At 46.2% G+C, this 21,349-nt stretch overlaps 1 protein-coding gene across 1 annotated transcript in view; it reads left to right on the top strand.

Moving 5' to 3' along the window:
* The first annotated feature begins 1,903 nt into the window (after nt 1-1,903).
* The window catches only part of LRP4 (LDL receptor related protein 4), a 109,774-nt gene continuing 90,328 nt past the window's right edge, over nt 1,904-21,349 (top strand). Inside the window, exon 1 of the mRNA XM_029911406.1 lies at nt 1,904-2,108. Coding sequence (XP_029767266.1) covers nt 1,904-2,108 — 205 coding nt within the window. The remainder of the gene's footprint in view (nt 2,109-21,349) is intronic.

Here is a 21,349-nt window from a genome sequence, read left to right as displayed (position 1 = left end):
CGAGCAAGGGCTGGAGGGGAGTATTCACCTTACAGATGGCACAAATTCATAGATTCATAGATTCTAGGACTGGAAGGGACCTCGAGAGGTCATCGAGTCCAGTCCCCTGCCCGCATGGCAGGACCAAATACCATCTAGACCATCCCTGATAGACACTTATCTAACCTACTCTTAAATATCTCCAGAGATGGAGATTCCACAACCTCCCTAGGCAATCTATTCCAGTGTTTAACCACTCTGACAGTTAGGAACTTTTTCCTAATGTCCAACCTAGACCTCCCTTGCTGCAGTTTAAGCCCATTGTTTCTTGTTCTATCCTCAGAGGCTAAGGTGAACAAGTTTTCTCCCTCCTCCTTATGACACCCTTTTAGATACCTGAAAACTGCTATCATGTCCCCTCTCAGTCTTCTCTTTTCCAAACTAAACAAACCCAATTCTTTCAGCCTTCCTTCATAGGTCATGTTCTCAAGACCTTTAATCATTCTTGTTGCTCTTCTCTGGACCCTTTCCAATTTCTCCACATCTTTCTTGAAATGCGGTGCCCAGAACTGGACACAATACTCCAGCTGAGGCCTAACCAGAGCAGAGTAGAGCGGAAGAATGACTTCTCGTGTCTTGCTCACAACACACCTGTTAATACATCCCAGAATCACGTTTGCTTTTTTTGCAACAGCATCACACTGTTGACTCATATTTAGCTTGTGGTCCACTATAACCCCTAGATCCCTTTCTGCCGTACTCCTTCCTAGACAGTCTCTTCCCATTCTGTATGTGTGAAACTGATTTTTTCTTCCTAAGTGGAGCACTTTGCATTTGTCTTTGTTAAACTTCATCCTGTTTAACTCAGACCATTTCTCCAATTTGTCCAGATCATTTTGAATTCTGATCTAAAAGCTTGTTTAGATGCACTAGAGGCAAAAGGGGGATGCTCCAGGGAGAAGGGGCAGGACTTTGCAAAATAGCCCAGATAGAGTGTTCAAGAGTACTATAAACTATGCAGAAATCTCAGAGAATTGGAATATTGCTCTGGTACTAAGATAGGTCTCTGAGGGATGGAGATATACATGGCAATGCACTCAGAAACCAGAGATGCCCTGTGGAAGATCTAGTAGGATGGGCTGCCAGAGTGCACCATGCATTGCAGATGGCTCAGTGCTCTGGAGGAGGGGATTGTCCTGAGGGATGCACTGTTGGAGGACTAAAGGGAATACGAATAAACTAATCAGAGAGCTGTTGGGGACTGGAGATACTTCAGGAGGGTGAGGGAATGAGGATTAAGGAATGGGGGTTAGCCAGGTAGAGTTGGGCGCTTCCCTGTAGGGATAAGGGTGGATGGAGACTGTCCCAGGCTAGGGAAATGCCCTAGGCTAGGGCAAACCTCCGGTTGGGAGGTGTGATGGGGCGGTGCCGGAGGCTAAGGCCTGCTACTCTGGTGCGGAGACCGGGGCTAGCTGGGAAGTGCCCTGGTGGGAGCAGTGGAGCTGCCCTTCTGGTTGGATACAGGGTGATGGTAGGGATGCTGGTGGGGTGGGGGGGGCGCACTAGAAGGGTAACGGAGGCACCGGGGCCTGCCTTGGAGGGAGGCTGGGGCGGTCCCAGTGCCATTTCCTGGGGGATGACTGGAAGGAGCCTGGGGTAATGGGGGCTGCACTGGGTTTGACAGTGCCGGTGCCTGGGGACTCGGGAAGTTTGAGAAGTTTCCTCAGCGCTGCAGCTCTGGGGTTCTGGTTGGGGAGAGCTGGGGCGGGGGCTTCCCCGGCAGGGCTCCGCCTCTGGGGGCAGGGCCTGGGCGGGCTGAGCTGGGAGCTTGAGCCTGCAGCGGACTCCCTCGGTTGCGGTCGCGTTGGAGGAAGCTGCACGAGCTAATGCACCCTAGACACTGAGCCACCCCCAGCTCTGGTGCATGGTCCCAGCGGAGCTCGGCCGGCCGGGGCTGCAGCGAGCGCCCAGCCCGTCGGAGGAGCGGTCGCTGCTGCGGAGCGACCCGGAGAACTTTCTGTGCCCCAGAGCCCGGTGCAGGGCTGGAGCTGCGGCGGGGGCTGCCAGCATGAGGCGGCTCGGGGGCTCCCTCCTGCCGCTGTTGCTGGGAGCCCTGCTCTGCGTCCGAGGTAAGCGCTTGCCTCAGGATCGTCTCTTCCCTGGGCAGCCCCCTTCCGCAGCCCCCGCCGTGCCCTGAAGGCCCCTGGCCGGGGACAGTAGCGGTACCGCTCCTCCAGCGCTGTCGGGGTGCGGGACTCCCCCTGCGGGGCAGCCCAGGTGCAGGATCCCACTGCCCAGCTTCTCGGGCCAGGAGGGCTGTACTCGCCCGGCTGAGAGCTGGGGGCAGCAGCTGCTCCTTCCCCCGGGCCTTGGTGCTTGGAGACCCCAGCAGCTGCTCGGACTCTTGGGCCCCTTTTCCTCCAAAGCCGCGTCCCGAGCGCGGGGTGAGTCCCTCGCTAGCGCTGTGTCAGGGACCGCGCACCTGGCTGGCTCTCGGGGGGGAGAGCTCCCCCGAGCGCCGCGTGCGGGGCACCCCGGGAAGGGGCGCGCTGGCGGAATCTGTTGATTTAGTAGTGGGCTGGAGACGGCTGAGAGTTTGCCTCGCTCTGGCGCTGGAGGCATCCCGCGGGGTTAGATACCTGGGCAACCTCGCGTTGCCTTCTCCCCAGTTGGGCTTTGTCTGCTCTGTCCTCACCCCATGCCCCCGGGCACTCGCTTTTTCCCCTGCCCCAGAGACTGGCGAGTTAATGGTGGGGGTCTGGAGGGATTCCTGAAGATCACTGAACAACTTTCCGAGTAGATAATGCTGCAGTAATCGGGCCAGGCCCTTCACAAAGCCACAGAAAAGGAGCCCCGCTCCCTTGATCTATTCTTGTATGATTCACGGTTTTCCAAAGGGCCCCTTCCCTTCGGCTGCACATGCAGCCTCCTTCCTCCTCTCTCTGAAGTTTGGTCTCTAATGGATTTAGCTCTTTGTTTCTGCTGCGCCCTCTGTTTGTTTCCTCTGCTCTCTGTGTTTTGAGAGACTGTGACATAGAGGATGAGTTCTGAGCTAGAAGGTTGTATGTGTGCAGGTTATTTTCAGCCTCTCCTGCATGTTGGGACAGCAGCCCTTCCTGAGCAGGAATGCAGCTACTCATCCTATTACACGGCCCCTTAAAGGTACAGTCCTGCTTTGGTAAAACGTCTCCTAACTTACCCTCTCTGCTTTTGAAGGAATTAAGGTGTTTTTCTCCCCACATGCCATCTTGGAACTCCCTGAGATAGAAATGTCAACAGAGGGGAACTGCCAAAAATAGTGGATACAAAACTTTGTGTGTGTAATAACCTCTTTGTAATAAGATGTAATAAGAGGTAGTGGAGCAGCTTGAGAACTAGTCATGAGAATTGTGTCCATCTATTTGCTCTGTTTAAGTCCAGTCTAGCGAACAGAAGGACAAAATTCTCATGACTAGTTCCGCCCCCTACACAGTGATGTATTTTAAAAAAAAATTGGGTGGTGGTAGTGATAGGGAGGAAAGGGCCTCTGTTGAGCATCTTTCAATAATGTTTACAAGGGAAGTTGACATTTTGTGAGCTGGAGGTTATGGTACCTTATTTCTCTTCCTCCGCTCTTGGCTGATACAATGCATTTTTCTCAGATGCTGGCTTGAAGTTGTAAGGAATCTTTGCACTGATCTCCATGATTGTGCAAGCATTGCCCCTGGGGTACAACCAGATTGTGTTTAGTTTTCAAGCAGTGTTATTCCCTATCAAGAATAGTATTTGCACACTCTTTTGAAGAAGGTGCTAAAATGGTTTGAAAATGCTTGGTAAACAGGGCTGTAGCTTTGTATCTCAGAGAATCTGGTCTGGAATTGCCATATAGGTGTTTAACTGGAATCCAGAAGGAGTGGAAGGAATCTTAACTATAGAGATTTGTGCAGGTAAAAAACTGAATGGAATTTTATTTTGGCTGTTACCAAGGTGCTCCTAGTTAATGTGTCTTGGCTGTTAACGACCGACCTGGTGGGGGATGTTTCACTGTAAAGTGCAGGTGAATTGCTGTGTTTGCTCTAAGCGATAGTACACTGATGTCCATGGGAAGCTTTTCATGGCAGTTTGTCTATGCCTGAGGTTCCATGCCAGTGTTTGTTCCTGGGTCTCCCTATGTAGCTGAATGCTGGGGTTTAAGATGGGTTGTGCCAACTGTTGTTATGGGAAACTGTATCCTCTTTACTTCACAAACATAAACTAGATTTGTTTCAATAAGGAAATAATTCCCAAATATTCTGCCCCCTTTTTGGGGTGGGTGTCAAGGAAGGTGCAAATGCCTACTTTTCAGGTGTCTGCCCTGCTGCTTCTGTAGTCTCTTACCAGCATTGCATCTTAGCAATATCCGTTTGGAAGGTTTAGGATTTAATCAATTTATTTACAAAGCGTCCATACCTGAGGTGCTCAGGGTGCCACACAGTTCAAAGTACAACAGCCATTAAAACAGCACATTTATTGCTGTGTCTCAGCTCAGGGACAAGAAGAGGGGCTCTTATCCAAACAACAAGCATGTCAGATTGAACTTTGACCCACTATTAATGGAGAGTGGCTGTGGAAGCTTGTGCCAAAGAAGAGCACGCATATGTTTGGCTCACATGTGGAGAGGTGAGGCATAGGGAGAGATGCTTGCAAGTTAATGTTAATGGTGTTGGTGGGGAAGGAAGGGTTGATGGAGTGATGGTCTATTAGAGTTTGTCTGCAAGGTCACAGAATCTTTCTGAGTGTTGTGCCTGTGGGTTTATCTTTGAGATCTTTGCCAGTAGAATAACATCTTTATTTCAAAGTTTTACTTCACAAACTGATAACATTTTTAGAATCCCAAACTAAAACTAAACTTTCCATTAGAAGAAGTGTGGTCAGGACTGGGAGTCAGGATCCCTGGGTTCTGATCCTGGCTCTGCTACTGACTTGAGATCCTGGGCAAGTCACTGAACACGACTCTACCTACCTACCTCACCCACAGGATGTGCTGAGGGGCCACAGGAATTACTGTTGACCCCATTACCTTGGCACTGGAGGTTGTGAGGTGACCTTCCTGAGGCAAGAAATCTGTTTATAAAAGCTGGTGTAGGACACTGTGCTGCTTCTTTCTTGCCAGAGTAATGAAGAAGTTGCGGGTACAATGAAAATATTTCTACCCCAGATCTTTCCAAATGAAGACTAGCTGCAGCAGATAGAAGAATGGGGGGGGGGGGTGTGTGTCTATTTTTATGTACTTCTGCCAGCAACAAAACTTGCGAACGGTAGCAAAGAAACTTACATTTCCATGGTGAAATGAATATGGTTGGTCAGATAATACAGGAGACCACAGCCTGAGTACATTAAACAAACATTTTGAATTGGATTTAATTTTGTGTGTCCACTAACATTTTCTGCAATGGAGATTCCCCCTTTCTCTAAGCTCATACCATGGAAATTAGGGTGCATACTATAACTATGTTAAAAAGTACTTTAAAGATACTAAGTATTTTAATTTTAAAAGGGGCATTGTCAGATCAATTCAGGCCCCAAACTAGATTCTATAAAAAGAAGGCTTCACAAAACCCCAAGAGTGATGTAAGTGTTTCCATGCAATCTCTTGGAAATTTAAAAAGAAAAGCATTCTCCAGTTGTGTCTGCAGCTCAAACCTGGAAGCTACTAGTAAAAAAATATCCACGAAACAGGGGAAGACTGACTGACTGTACAGGGAAAACAGTGAACCTGACTCTAAGTGACTGTCAACTACAGAAAGTAGATTACAAAAATAGATAATTTGTTTCTCTAATTTCCTTTTATCTTTCCCTTAGCTATTGCTTGTAGTAGGTAAAACATTTTCAGACAGATTTTTTTTTTTTAAGTTGATGGCCTCCCTTTAAAGTGTTTTCTCTTTACCTTGTTTTAGAATCTAGAACAGGAGTTCTGGCATGCAGAAAACCCACCACATTAATTGGCATGCTGTATTTAGTGGCTGGTTGTATTTCGCAGAGACCTTTGCAAAGAACACTAACCATAGCTGCCATCCATGAATTTAATGTGCCTGACAGTAGGCTCTTAGATTTGGGTTTGCAGTGACTTTGGTTCTTTGACACAGCTGGTATGCTAGGCGTCACTCTCCTATGGGATTTTGTTGTCTGCACTGGCCAGAGACTAGGTGCAGTAATATTTCTTTAATCCCTTCTTTTCGTCCCTTCTGCAAGGAATTGCATTTACCAATATTGAAGGCAAAAATGAAGAGAATTTGTAGGTCAGGTAATTCTTTCAATCCCGTAGGGTAATGGGTCTGTGGGTCTGGTGGTTCAGGGACAGTGTTATAGTGGGGGTGATGGATTTTCACCTTGCTGTGGATTAGTCTATAATTTTGAGCTTTTGCGCACATTCTCTTTACTTTAATCACACAGCACTACCCATTAAATGCTGAGGTGCTCCAGTTTGCACATCTAGCCTCTGAGAGCTTTGGGCCCCAGATAATAAGTTCTGTTCTTAATAGAACTTTTTTCAAATGTTACAAATCCAGGTGGAAGGAGGTTCCATGCACTGGGTATGAAGAGAAGTTTTGATAGATACTTCACTAGTATCAAATGGAATTGGTGCATTTTGACTCTAGTCTTGCAATATTTCAGGTGATTGAAATTCTCCAAATCTGACAAATTTCTAGCAACATTAGGGTTTCTGAACTCCCATGAGCCTGACTTTTAAATGGAACACTATGTCACAGGGCAGATACAGGCCTGCATGAAGGGTTTGAATGAGAGTGCAACCTTAGAGTTCTGATAAGTAGTATTGGAAATTTAAACTTTGTTTCATGTAGGGCTGGCAGTTTTCAGATATTTGATGTTGTGAGCTTTATGGGTAACGAGGAGATCCACAGTCTAGTGGTGTTCATTTAATGGTTAGCATTGTATATTTGTATTAAATGTTTGGATTGTAAATTGCAATCTAGTTTTAGATTAAAATGTAGATATGACCAAAGACAGTATGCTTTTGCTCCCCGAGTATGCCTACGTCTAAATGGATTTCGCTGATCCATCACCTCTGATGGTAATACTCATGGCTAAGTGAAGTGTCCAGCTATCTCACACCATGAGTTATGCAGTGGATTATTTTTGATTCCTTACTGACCTGTGGTAATAGGACGTTTCCCGGAACAGGCCTCTGCTAGAAGCTGTGCTGAGGTAACAAGCTTGCATGAAACCAAATTCCAGGTGCTATAGCAATTGACTGAGTCTTAACTTTAACCCCAGAGACATCAGCAATGAGGAATGACTGGGACTGTAGGCAGTGGAGACCCCTCTCCTGGTTACTTGTGTAGTGAATTCCTTAGTATGCCCAAGCAAGGCATAATTTTCTGTGTCCTTTTGTAACTGCCTGACAGCCCCTCCTGACTGCTGGAGCTTTCTGTCCTTATTGCATTGCAGCAGTTCTTCAATCAGAAAACTTGTTAGTATTCAGGGATAATTGATCCGATTCTCTGGTAGGGGGTGGGTGCCTCCTTCTACTTGCCACCCCCACTCTGACCCCTGTTGTCTCTTTGTTTTCCTCTGTTAAGTTTGTGCCAGTGATGTAGTGTGTGTGCTGTTTTTCCAAGCAGCCTGAAGTTGGCCGTAACCAAGAGCCGCAGTTAAATAGAGCCTGATTTCCCCGCTTCCTGGAGTTCAGTTGTTTGACTCCATTTTCTGGTCTTCTGTGTTTTTGATTTACAGAGAAGCAAACCTCCTTGTTGCCCCTGGGCATCTCTTAAACCCATTAAAACAAACTCCATTATTTCCCTGTGCTTAGAAATCCCCCTCTTTAGTCCCAGCATCCATCAAAATAATGTATCCTCTGTAAAGCCCTCTGAAAAATGTTTAATAGGAGCTTTTCAAAGTCAAGGACAGTTCCAGGTTGGAAGGGGGAGGGGAGCCAGGAACCAACCTAATGGAAGGTATGACTGTGACTTGCAGTGACTTGGCCTGTCAGCTGTCCTTTCACCTCTGTGCAGAGGGAGTGGTGAACCGAGCAGATCCAAAACTGGGATCAAAGCTGGAAACAAAAGTCTTCAGGAGAAAAATTTTCCATCTGGCCAAAAGGCAGCTACACAAAGATGTTGTATAATGTATCACACACGGTCCGTGCTGCTTCTGGAAAGACAGAAAAAGTGATTCTGATTACTCTTTAGAGGGAAAAGTGGTGGCTTCAATCCTGCTACTGGGAGTTGGGGAGGCACAAGGGAAAAAATTTATTTAAAAAGTCCAGTCTCAGTCACCTCCTTTCCCCACTCATGCAGTCTCCTCTTGCAGGGGAAACTGCCTTCGGCAGGGAACCTACTCTTGGACCTGTCTTTGGACCTACTGGAAAAGCCAGTTTCTTTACCTCCCCCTCCCATCCCCAAAACCCGGTTCAGGATGAAACTGGTGTTGGCAAAGCATAAGGTGTTTGCGTCCCTTGTGTATTTTTCTCACCCAGCAGATGAGGTGGAATGCTGTGGCACTGCACAATACAGAGGAAGATGCTGTGTCTGCCCCAAAGTGGTTTTGTTCTAAATTAGAGAGATGATACAGATCAAACACATAGGATGCTGGTAGGGGAGATAAGGTCCAATATTAAAATAGCACAGCCTTCTAATTTTTCTCTGGGTTTTGGATTAACGGGAGCTGTATTCTAGGGAGGGATTGGAATTGAAAGAGAGTGCTCCTTTGGGGAGCAAGGAGAAGGAGGGGATTCTAAGGGTATGAGGTGACATGGAAGATGGCACAAAGCTGAGAGTGGGAGAAGTAGATAGATGGAGGGTTTTGTAAGGAAGCAGGCTTGGGTGCAGCACAAGCAATGAGAGGAGTCCTAGGTGGGAACAAGAGTGGAGGGTGTAGGCAGGGGCCAGGATGTATGCAGTCGTGAAAGTGAGGGCCAGAAAGTGAGCATGATGAGGAGTGAAGTGGGGAATTAGTCAGGGAGATACAACCTTAGGGAGATAAAGGGCTCTGATTGGCAGAAGGAGGAGGTGATTTAGCCACAGCATTTTGAAGGATTATATGGGAGCAAAGTTGAAGTCAGGGAGGACAGAGAAGAGGAGGTTGCAAGGTGAGAGGTGACTGAGATGTGAATGATGATAGCTGCTGGGATGGAGAGAAAGAGCTGAGTTCAGCAATGCTTTAAAGGAAAAAGTGACAGAGCTTGGCAACTAGGCAGAGAATGCATCTTTGTACCTGTTTGTGCAGCATCTGTAAATGGGGGCCTCGCAGTTTCTGTTCTCTAATTCTGTTCTTGGTATCTGTTGTTTCTGTTCTCAAAATGCCTGAGTGTGCATCTTTACTGCTCTGAGGGCATCCCCCAAACCTGTTTCTCCTAGGTGTTTTTAGGGTGCCTATCACCATAGGCCCTAAGCATCAATATGATGAGAACCTTGGCTCCGCTTGCCAGGACAGAAGTTTGAACAGGTTGGGGGTAGGGTGCCATTCCTGGGACTAAAATATGAAACTTCTGATAGAAAAGTATAGACTTGGGCAAGTAGCAATGGCAACAACTGTGCATAGAGTGTGGCCACGGATCCCTACCCAAGTGCTGAATCTGTGGAACTCCTTGGAAGTCTACAGTGGGAGTTGGTAGGTAGGAGGTTATTCAGAGTTTGAAGTGGCCCTCATTGAACGTTGGCTGACTCCCACATCCCTCTGGGCTGCCTGCCTGAATGAACAAGGGCACTTAGGAACACTTATCACTTGCAGACAAAAGCATCTGTGCCCCCCACCCCATTGCTTTGCTGTTGTGCTTTGTGCCCTTTCTCTGTGTTGATTGGGTGCTCACCCAGTCATCTGCCCAGGGAACAAACTCTCTAAACAAACAATACTCACTCTGCCTGTAGCTTTTCAAATGCATGGGGAGAGAGGGAAATTCCCTCAGAGGGGTGAGTCTTCTGATGAAGCCAATTAATGGTCTCCCTGATCCAGGCTTTGAACAAACCAGGGTTTGATGGCATGAAGTGAAGGGCTTGCACTTGAGGAAAAAGAGGAGCAAGGCTGGAGCAGGAGCTGGTCTTGGCAGTGCAGAGCATGGGAGAGGTTTTTTCATTCTGCTTGTCTCTGTGATTGTTTCTTCTTTCTGCTACTTTGGGATTTGCTGTAGCTCAGGATCCTGCACCTTCCAGTCACAGTCTCTCTAGAAAATGTTTACTCTCCACTCCTACCAATTTGAATGGTCCTAGCTCCAGCCATAACGCCCCAGGACTTTCATCTACAGTGCTCTTATATTGGAGGCACGAGTGTTCATAAGATTAGGGTAAAGTCACCACAAAACATGATATTGACATGGGTACACACTCCTCTGGTATTTGCTGGTTCTGGTGGGGTAATGGACAGATAGTATCAGTGGTGCTAGTGCTGTGGGAGGAAGAGAGGAAGCTCAGGAGTCTTCTTGCTGAGAAATGAACCTTGACCACATCTTTATGTTCCAGATGCTCATTAACAGATATGTGTGCGTAGTGGTGGGAGAAGGGGGAATCATAACAATGGTAGATATTTGCCTGCTCTATGAACTTTAAAAAAACCTATTTGACTCAGCGTGTCTCCCAGGACTGAACCCTACCATGCTACAGAAAGAACCTGTTAGGAAATCATGGCACCACTGAATACACGTACCAATCCATCAAACACAGGATAAAAATAAACAATATGCAAACAGGTTTTCAAGCAAGGAAGGGGAGTGAGACAGGGATAACAGCTTCAGTATGTACATCATGGCTTACTCCTCTAGCAAAGCAGCCTTTGAGCTGAGGGCTCATATTAAATGACTGTGACAGCTGCTAATACACCTACATTTGCTAGAAACATACTTCAGTGCATGGGTCCTAAAGGCTAACCCGTAAAAGAGAAAAGTGATATTTTTGAGAAAAAGCCCAAAACAAACTCAAATGATATCATAGTTACACAATCTACACCCTAGATTCCAGGGCTTTAAATATGGTGGGGAGCTTCAAACTGGCTATTTAAGTATTACTAGGGAGAAAAGGTCCTCTGAGCCATAAAGGAACAGCTATATGAATACAACACACTGATAATCCTGCTATATCTATTTCATAGTATAATTCAACCCATTCCCCTGTATGAGAGTGAAGTCTGGGGCTCCAAGCCATCTACACTAATTGTGGCAAAATTCTGTATTTATACTGTTTTTTCCCCAGAACTATATGTACACAGGCATTTCAATGGCAATTGCTGCAAAACAGAACTGGGATGATTCCCGTTCCTGATGATTGCATAAAAAGAGATTTGTTTCTGGTACTACCTCAGCCAAAGCAGCAAATACTCCCACCATGTAAAAATACTTGAGGACTACAAACTAAAATGAAAAGAAAAAGTAATCCGCTCCTCTTATATAAACATCACACCTGGGATTTAGCACTCCTCTCCAGGTCAATGGAGCAAACAACTTCTTCCAGAAATATACAATGCTGAATAAGACTCCAGGCTAAACCTACCCCAGCTGTGAGGAACAGATCAAAACCAATAGCCACCTAGACTGTGACAAATTCTTATATACAAAAATCACACTGGCAGATACTTCAGCATAGTGAAATGTGCACAACCAATTTGGCAGTCTCTAACCAAATACAGAACTGGCCATTGTAAATTAGAATTGGAAGCAGGGGGAAGCTTCATAAACCTAGCAATAAATGACTGTGCTGCTGAAATGACAGGAGAGATGGAGAGACTTTCTATTCCTGTGTTCAGAAGGAGTAGGCATGAGAGAGAGATTTCCTTACCTTATCAGAAATAAGACTTTTTCCTTTCCCCTAGACTGGGTTCTGAACAGTGTTTCCTTATCACATTTTAATGGAGTCAGAATCAATGGCATCATGCTATGTAGCCTCCCTGTCAGCAAAACCCCAAACACATTGGAGCACTGGCCTGGGCAGATGCTCCATGTACTGAATCTGTCTCTTGACAGAATCCCAGTGTTCTGCCTTTTATATGTGGGCAGCACTTGTATAGCTTGTCATGCCAATAAAATATCTTTGAATGGCGTTTGGTGGGATGAGGGTGCAAATTCTAACGCGATGTGAGAGTGTTGGTGAGGGGGGATTTTGATGAGAGCTTTTTTCAAAAATTACTGGAGGTTTTATTCTTGTTGCTGTAGTGGCTCCTTCCCTTTCTATCAGCACCCTCCCTTCCCCAAGTCCTCTGTTTCATGGTTTATCCAACATGTTTTCCTTCTTTTAAGGAAATTTCATTTATCCTTGGAAGCCAAAACTGCTTCCCCTCTTCCCCTTAACAATGTTCCCAGCTTGCTGTAATGATAACCTGTCTGCCTTCCTTCAGGTCCCCATTTCTTTCAGGGGCACTAGGAGAAATGACCTGCAGCAGATCATGAATCACACCTGTGCTCTCCCCCATCCCTTGATCTCTGCCTGCTTGGACCCCCTCCATGGTGTTGTCTTGTTAGTTACACTTTAAAAAGAGTCTAATATATAATCTTCAAAGAGGTTTATTTGGAGGGGTGGGGTTTGGTCTTTATCTCTGCAGTTGCCTAGCTCATACCTTACTGTTGCTGCTCAGGTAATTATGGAATTAAATTGCAAATGACTTGTGTGACTGACTGCCAACATGGGCACAAGGTCTAGCTGGCACACCACAACTGGGGTTTAGTGCAATCTAGGTTGTGGCTGATGTATTTTAAAAATACACATTTAGAATAGCACAAGTCCAATGTTTTGGGACCAGTGACGGGAGCACTATTCTATTTCCCCTACCACATACCTGATGTCTGACTCTACATTTTTAAAAAGTGATTTTCCTGTGGTGAGGGTGCCAGGCTGACTTTGCTGAGAACTGTTTTTTTTAAATCCCTGGAATACATATAGCATTGCCAATAGCCATGCGAATGTCCTCAACTGACAGTGTGCCTCAGCCTTAACCTAAAAGGGCTAGTGAGGGGGAATTCAGTCATCATGGCCTATTTAAGTGTTGGTCTTTCACTACTATTTATATAGGAGGAAAAAAGCTGCTATCCTATTGATGGCATTCTCCTATTCCTCTGAGTAATCCTGTGGACCCTTATATTTCCTTGTTTTCTGCCAGTATGTTCATTAACGTATTGGCATTGACAATTGCCTGTAATGGGGCATCCGGTCTGTGGAATCCAGCTCATTGCTAAAGTCTCTTTTCTGGCTGTGATGGCTCCGGTAGAATGGATTATGGATGAGCAGGAAATTGAGAATGGAGGCTAAATTGTCTGACTCGCTTGGTAGACTCCAAGTGTTAGACCTAACTTGGAATCTTCTGGCTTCAGCAAACTTCAAACAATAACCATTAGATGTCCCCTTCAATTCTTTGTAGCATTAAACTAAATTTCTACTTTAGAGCTCAGTAAATATGTGATTGACCTTCGCAGCCGTATTTACTCAATAACTTAAGTGCCTTTCTCTGGAATCTCTGAGGATTATCTGCGCAAGACCTATTTTGAGAGTGCTCTATTTACAGATTTTTGACTTCATGGTCTTCTAGGGCTGTTGGCTCAGTGATGCTGTGAATGGGGCTTATGCTTAGATCTTCCCCAGGCTGTTTAGTCTCTTCCCTGCATACAGAGAAGCAGAAGGCTTTATTTTGGAGGATATTGGAGTTTCTCCCAGTCATGGGTAAGGAATTGTGGAACTGAAGTTGGTTGCTTTCCTCAAAGCTCTTTATTCCTGTACTGAAGTTGGTGGTATATTCCCAGATTAGGAGGTTACATTTTAAAATATTTATTGTACTGAAGTATAGAATGAACTGATTCACACTGTTTGTTCCTCTTCATAATAATATCTGACTTTACAACACACACACCCCTTTCCCGATATGCACAAACACTTGGTAAACAGTATATAAGAAACAAAATAGCTCTTGAGTCATTGCAGAAACACATCTGTGAAAGCCTGGACAGGAAATGACCCTCTGCTCCTTGTCCTTGCACTTAGTTTCTGCATAAAGTGCTGCTCCCTGACAGCCCCCTTCCCCCTCTATTTAAACACTGCATTTTTTGGTGACCTGAGAGCTGTTTTGTCACTTAGGCACATTCAAATCAATGTTGGGAGGATATAGGGAGGTTTGTCATGGAACAATACCTTGCACGGAAACAACATGCTGGGCTATGGAGTAAGGAGTAGAGGTTGTTCCTTGGCCACAGAAAATAAATCTGCACAATTCTGGTGACTGGAGAGCTGATTTTTCTCTTATATTTGTTCAAATCCCAGTTAATTTTTCAAATGACTGAGCATTTATATTTGGGGGGGATGAGACATCTGAACTATGAGGAGTCATGACGATGATGTCCAGGCAGCGTTAAGAATTAGTTTGTGTAATTCAGTGTCATTTTAGTACTTGTATTTAGAAAAAATAAATACAATTTGAAGTGGGATTAAGTTACCAAATTGAGCCTATGTCTAAGAAACTGGGATCAGGGGAAAATTGCTTGAGTTCAGCCACTAAGAAGGAATGTGTGCCGCAGCTTGAAGAAAGGGGCGATAACATGATCCTACCTGTGTCTGGTTTAGTGGCATCCCTTTGCTTCATTAGGTTTGACCCTGACCTCACAAGGTTCACTTCCTGCATGTCCAGCCATTGCACATGTTCTTATACAACAGAAGGCACTAGGCTTACCTGTTCTTTTCTGTTGTGAATTAGTTTATAAATATATTGCCTTAATTAGAACCAATCACACTTTGGGATGAGAGGAGCTGTAGTTATGTAGCACCAAAAGCACTTCACAAACTTAACTGAGATGTGAACTGCACATAGAGGTCTCTGTCCCACCATGGAAATACAGCTGCCTCTAAGTGAAACAAAACAGCTTTTTTAACAGCTACATGGCAGTGTTAAGAGTGGAAGTGAAGAAGAATCCGTATCCAATTGAAAAAGCAAGAAAGATTTAGAGAGACAGAATCTAATTACTGGAGTTGGAATTTTGCCAGGACATGAGAGTTAACACCCCAACTAGAGTAGGGAAAAGTTCCACAGGGTCTCTAATGACCACAAATCAGTTTCATTTCCTTTGAAAGATGGTACATCCAGGAGTACAGCGCCCCATAACACTGTGGGGGGGGGAGGGGAAAGGGGGGAGTGCCATGGGTCATTCTTGGCTCAATTACAGGAGTGCAATCTGTTAAATCACCAACACCACTTTTTGTAGCATTTTGTTTCTTGAAGGCTTTCCACCCAAGTATTGACTTGGACAGACCCAGTCTAATGTGTGGGGTCTGATGAGGTTGCAACACAAGGTGATAGGTATGTCTGCAGATATGAGTGAGCTTTATTTTCTCTGAAAAGGTTTGTAACTAGAAGAGGTTAAATAGTTTAATAAATGTGAAGAAACTTGGGGCTGGATCCAGTGTCTATGGAAGTTAACTGGAGTCTTAACATTGATTTAAATGGGTTTTAGATTAGTCCTGGAGCTCTTTAAAAGGTGCTATTGGCCCTCTCCATTAGGGGTGCCTGCCTGCTCTTTGGTACTCAGGTTTGCAAGCTGGTGGGCTTGCTGGATACTTGGGTGCTTCTAGATTCCCATGTCACAAAAGTGGCTCCACTTTAAGACCTGTACTGTTCCAGTTACAAAAAGCTCTACTGGCTGCTGGTTTGGATTCAGATGTTTGATTTTAACCTCTAAAGCTCTAATTGGGTTGGATCTTATATGTCTATTTAAATGCTTACACTGTTCTCATCACGGTGTTATCCGAGGGACCTGGTCACCTTAGTCTTCCCAAGTGATACTGTGGCTGTTGAGATCATCAGAGTCACTGGATTGAACATTGCCCTGATTTAATTGGGAGAAGGCAGGGTACTCTCTTCCCTACAGGAGCTTAAATTGGTTGATCCTTGGGTCACCATAGGCCTGCCTCTCTCAGCCTTTTTTGGGGTAGAAGGGATGCTGGTTCAGAGGTTTTGTTGGGGAAATGGGAGAGTTTTTCTCTTCCCTTCCCCACCCTAAACACTGCTCCTATGTGGTGATCTGTAGTTTTAAGACTGCCTGGGCTCAAAGCCTTAGACGAGCACATTTTGAAACCAAATCTAAGGTGGTCTTCCCTGAACTCCTATTGAGTGTTCCAGTTATAAAAGACAGTGAAGCTTTGTTGCTATTCATGATTGATTTGCTGTATTTTACTTTGGCACAGGGTACTACTTGCTTCCTCGAGTCATCATCTGCGTCTGGTGTTGTATGGGCTGCTGGTCTATCTATCTTCCCACTGGGGTGGTGTGTTGCCCCTTCAGGGTCTCTGTTGCTTTTGGAATTCACCTTCCAGGCTTGGTGCTTTCTTAGAATCTCTCATTTGTTTAATACTGTGAGAAAAGGTCCTTCTGAAAGCAGAAGAATTAACTCTGAGCAGCATCTGCTTGGAGGAGGAAGTGTGTTTGTGTGTAAATAGAGAAGATTTAAAAGGGTCCTGCTATTGGCAAAGGAGCAGTTGTGGAATTTTTAAAGGAATATTGTTGCACCGAGTTGGCACTCGGAGGCCCTTCGGAAACAAGGGGCTGAAGAATTCCTGTCTGCTTTTGCTTGATTGGAGAGGGCCTGTGCTCTCATGAGCTGCTATGCTGTCCTTTTGAACCATTGTCTCCTCTCCCCTGCTTGGATTGCAGAATAGTCACTCTTTTTTTGTTGTTGTTTGTTAGAGAAAAGAAACATTCCAGATTTTTCGACCTTTACATTCTGTACTTTTCTCTTTTTGTTGTGCTTCTCCCCCGTTGAGCATTGTGGGAGAATCTTCCCCTCTGCAGGGGATTGTGGGAACAGTTCTGGCCTCACTTATCACCAGTGACAAATCAATGGAAGCCTTCAGAAAGCTGGCCCCCAGGATTCCAGCTCAGCCCAGCCCTGGAGCAGTGGGAGGCTTCCCTGGTGGATAAAGGACTCCTTGCAGCTCTGACTTGTTGCCTTAAATCTAACTGAGGAAACCTTTTCTCTCTCTTTAGAAGCAGCCCCCTCCGGTCTTGATTTGTCTTGAGGAAGGTGGCAACTGGCGGGTGGGAGATACTAAGGGGGGAAACTTGGGGGGGGGGCAGCATTTGAGTTTGTAACGGTTTTTCTGTTTGTTTCCCTTTCACAATAGTCTGGCCAGCATACACAGAGTTAGCCTCACAAAGCCTCCCTGAAGCCGCTGGAGTCCCGCAGTGCTCCTCACAGTGCATGTTTGCTGTGTGTATTCTCATCAACAATACAGTCGGGCCCAGCAACAGGCTCCAGCATTGGGCAAATATTTCTACAGCTTTTTCTTAACCCCTCTTGAGGGGTGTGTATGTGGGAGGTGAGAGGGGAGAGGAGATTTGTGGGGGTGGGAGGAGACAGTGGGAATGACTGAAGGGGATTATCCCCACCATTTTGGAGATGTGGGCCTCTAAAGTGGGCTTTAGTTATCACTTGGCTTCAGTGTTGAAGCTGGAGGATCTGCGTTCAATGTTGATTTTTGGGGAGTGGGTAAGTTTTTGGGACATGGTGGCTCTGGGCCAGCCTGTCTCCTAGCTCTGCTAGGGTGCATTAGCTGAGATGCCCTGTGGTCTGAGCAGTTTGGACAAGAAGGGTTGAGTATGCTCTAAAGTCAAAGCCTGCTCTCTTGATAGAGAATCATATAAGCCTTGCTCCTACCATGCTGATGTGAGCACAATTCTTCCAACTTTCCCACCTCTTCTGCTCCTAGTTAATTGTTTTTCAATTCCTAGTTTTTTTTGTCTTTGGCTCTAGGCTCCAGAGGCTGAAGAAACAGCAAAGGTGGTTATATATTTAAAGCAAATGGTTCCAGTGTGGCTGTAAACTGCTGAGGTTTATACTGTAATGTGGTATTGATACTCAGATGCCCTGGAGTGGCTCTGGCCCATTTGAAGGCAGTTCCCTGGCCTTTGTAGCTTTACTCTTCCTCTACCCCATTACCACCTTCTTGTAATTGTCATGTAAGCACCTTCCTTCAGGTGGGGTCTGACTAACACAAATGCTTCCTGCTGGCTAGTCTGTGAATACAGACTGCCATTCCTTTATGCCCCCATCCTAAAGCTGAAAAGTCTAACTGGGGACTCTTGCTGCTACAAAACCTCCATGTTAGCCCTCCTCTGCCTAGCATCCCAAAAGAGGCTAATGGGGCTAACATTTGAAGCATGTCATAACAAGCTGGGTATATAAATTATATTAGCCTGGATTCTAACCTTGGCTGCTCTGTATGGCATGTTCTATGAACTGCGTATTATAGATGAAAATGTCTCTTTAAATTATTTCTCTGAACATGGTGGGAGTGATGCAAGAAGGCTTATTTCCACTCCTGACATATCTTACCATACCTGAGCAGGAGATGCTTACCTGGCCCAATGTTGGCATGTGGCTAGGGGAGAGGGTTCTGTTGCATAAGGACACTTCCTCTCTAATAGGTCATTGTTGTTGATTTCCTGCCCAGGCTCTAAAAACTCTCAAATTTTCAGCATTGTAACTAAATTAAAAAACAAACAAACCCCAAACGCCTTTCTAACTCTGGATGTCTGTTCTGGTCAGCTGAACTAACATGCGTTAATACTAAGCTGATGGACACTTTAGAAATAGAGAGAGGATGGCAGGTTTGTGACTTTTGGGCAGGCTTGAATCCCAGACCAGCAAAATGCATCTTGTCCCTGAAGTTTTGATACCCAGGAACCCACGTGCTGGATATGGGAACCCTGCTCCCTTTCCATTCCCAGAGAGCCTCAGGAATTCCTGACAAGTAGCCTGTACCTAACAAGGAGCTGTGCATATGAGTGCCATCTTCCTCCATCCAGGCCCTGGGAGGTGCTTTGGAGTGTAAAGTTTGATGCTTTGTGCATGTGTTGTCTGAGCTGGCGCTGATGGAGCCCTCTGGAAGGAAGCTGAACTTGTGGTTTCAAATGGATTGGAGGTGGGAGCCTGCAAGGAACATGCCTACACACTTTCTCTCTCTCTCTCTCATGTACACATGCATATACCATTTCGTCCTGGGGGAAATATGCTAAGGAAGCAATGACAAACAGCTTTGACAATTAATGTGTTGGAGAGTCTGAGTTTGTTAATTGAGACTGAGCCCTAAATATGAAGGGTGAGGAATATTGTATTATTTAGATTGTAAGATCCTCAGACAGAGACTTTCTTTTTGTGTTTGTACAGTGCCTCACGCATTGGGGCCTGGACTATGATTGGAGTCCCTGAATGCTACCAGAGTACAAATAATACTAGAGAAATATTTTGCAGATACTCAAGTGCCCTCTCTGACTCTTTCTCTTGGAGTGCTGTGAACAGTGCATTTGTTTTTTGGGTCACTCCCATGGTCAGAAGCACGCTGCCTACCTTCTTTTATTGTGCCTTGTAATAGTCACTGAGCAAGAAGACTTGTACACCTACTGCCCTGGCTAATGGATCCCCTGGTGGCAGAGAGGAGTAAATTCACTTCATTTGGTGTGGTTTAAGATGTGCTTGCAGTTTTGCTGCCAAGCCCTTCAGAAGCTTGGGTTGCTCTATGAGATGTGAGAGGAGACAGGCTTGGTACCTTGGTGGCTGTGCAAAATGCATTTGTCCCTCTAAGCGCTGATATGTGCAGGTGCAGAGAGAACAGTGGTAGTAGTAAGGCTGCTAGTGAAGTTCTGCCTACGCACAGATGCATCTGTGCAACTCCCTTTACAAATCTCTCCATTTATAACTGGTTTCTGTGGGGGAAGCTGCTGCCTCTGATCAGAAGATGTGAATGCTAGGGAGAAAATACAGATATCCCAGACAGGAAATGGATTCTAGGGAAGCCCAAATGTTGAACCTACCTATGTAGATTCTTTTAAGACCCTCATCATTGTAGTATGAGTGCTTTACTGAGACATGGTGAGAGCCTTCCCCTCCTTGTGACTTCCTCTAGTTATACATTATAGGCAGAACTTGCTGCAGTACCTGAAGGTAAGGTTGTCTAACACTTTCCATTATAAACCCTTCTTTTCAGTTGCTTATAGCTTTAGAAAACTAACCATTCAGGCTGAAATTTTACATGTTGAGTGTCTGCGTCAGGGCAAATCTTTCTGGAAAGTTTCAGCTGAAAATGGTTCAGTAATTTCTGAGAACAAGTTTAGGGGAAAATGTTATTTAGTCCATGTTAAAATCGTACAACTTTTTCATTGAGAAACTCTAGGACTTCCGTGCTTTGCAGCAAGGACTTGAAATAGGCTGGGGTTCACCTTTAGATTAAAGAGATGGGTCTTGCTGCCCTTGTGAAAATTCACGCATATTTGGCCAAGTTATAAACATCTGAAAATTGCCACTTGCATTTGCTCAGTAGAAGTTTGTTAGAGGTTGGCAGCAAAAATCTCCAGGAATTTGGTCCGCACTGAGCATGCTCCAGGCTATGGCTTCAGTGTTGAGCGAGACTTTTGTGACAATTGTTCGTTCAGGTAGCTGGGGGCTGCTGTGGCATTGTGTACTAGAACTGATTGTTGGGAGGCTTTCTCTCCTGTGCTGAATATTCCCCTGGCTGACACCCACCCAGGCTGGAAGAGGAAGCAGCAGCAGCCTGACTTGAATACAGAGGAGAGAGCAGTGAAGGGACATGGTAGGGGCAGAGAGGATAGGAGGAGTGGAGGACAGTGACAAGGTTGGGGAAGCAGGGAAACAAGGGACAGGGCAAAACGGGTTAGGCTGTGTGTGGTGGGCAAAAGGCGGGGTAATGAGGAACAGGTACAGAATAGGGGAGGCCAGTTCATACTTTTCAACCTCTTCCCTCTCTTTCCCCTAAACCAGGCCCGCACAACATGCGGCCCGCATGGGCTCACTGTGCGGCCCGTGGGGGGTGAGTAGGTGGGCTCACTGTGCGGCCCGCGGGGGGTGAGTAGGAGTAGGCAAGCAGCGGGTGAGGGAGTGGGGCTGAGGAGGCAAGTGGGCGGGCAGTGGCGGGGAGGCAGGTGAGCCGGCGGCAGGGGAGGAGGTGGCTGAGGAGGTGAGCAGGCGGGCAGTGGCAGGGGGTGAGTAGGCGAGCCGGGGGGGCAGGGCTGAGGAGGGGGGCGGGGGTGAGGAGGCGAGCGGGCGGGCAGTGGCAGCGGGGGCAGGTGAGCCGGCGACGGGGGAAGAGAGTTGAGGAGGCGAGTGGTGAGTCGGTGGCTGACCTGTTCTACTGATCTGGTCTGGCTCCCATCCCCTCTCCAAGGGTTGCAGCTGTCTGGAGGAGCCTGCCTTCCATGTCTTCCTCATTCACACCTCATTCATTCAACAGGGCTGATTACAAAGTGGGGGGAAGATCTTATTCTACTTCTAGCAAAAAGACAGTTTTTTTTTACCTTAATTATACTACCTTAGGGGCCCGCTATAACATATTACCAAGGTTCAATACCGCTGTTTCGGTGGGGCGGCGCTAGGGAAGGAGGGTTTGTTTCCGCGGGGCGGGCGGCACTGGGGGGGGGGGGG

This window comes from Terrapene carolina, unplaced genomic scaffold, assembly GCF_002925995.2.
Source record: "Terrapene carolina triunguis isolate 2854851 unplaced genomic scaffold, T_m_triunguis-2.0 Scaffold96, whole genome shotgun sequence".
In the NCBI taxonomy this organism is placed as follows: Eukaryota; Metazoa; Chordata; order Testudines; family Emydidae; genus Terrapene; species Terrapene triunguis.
This window is presented reverse-complemented; position numbering and strand designations above follow the sequence as displayed.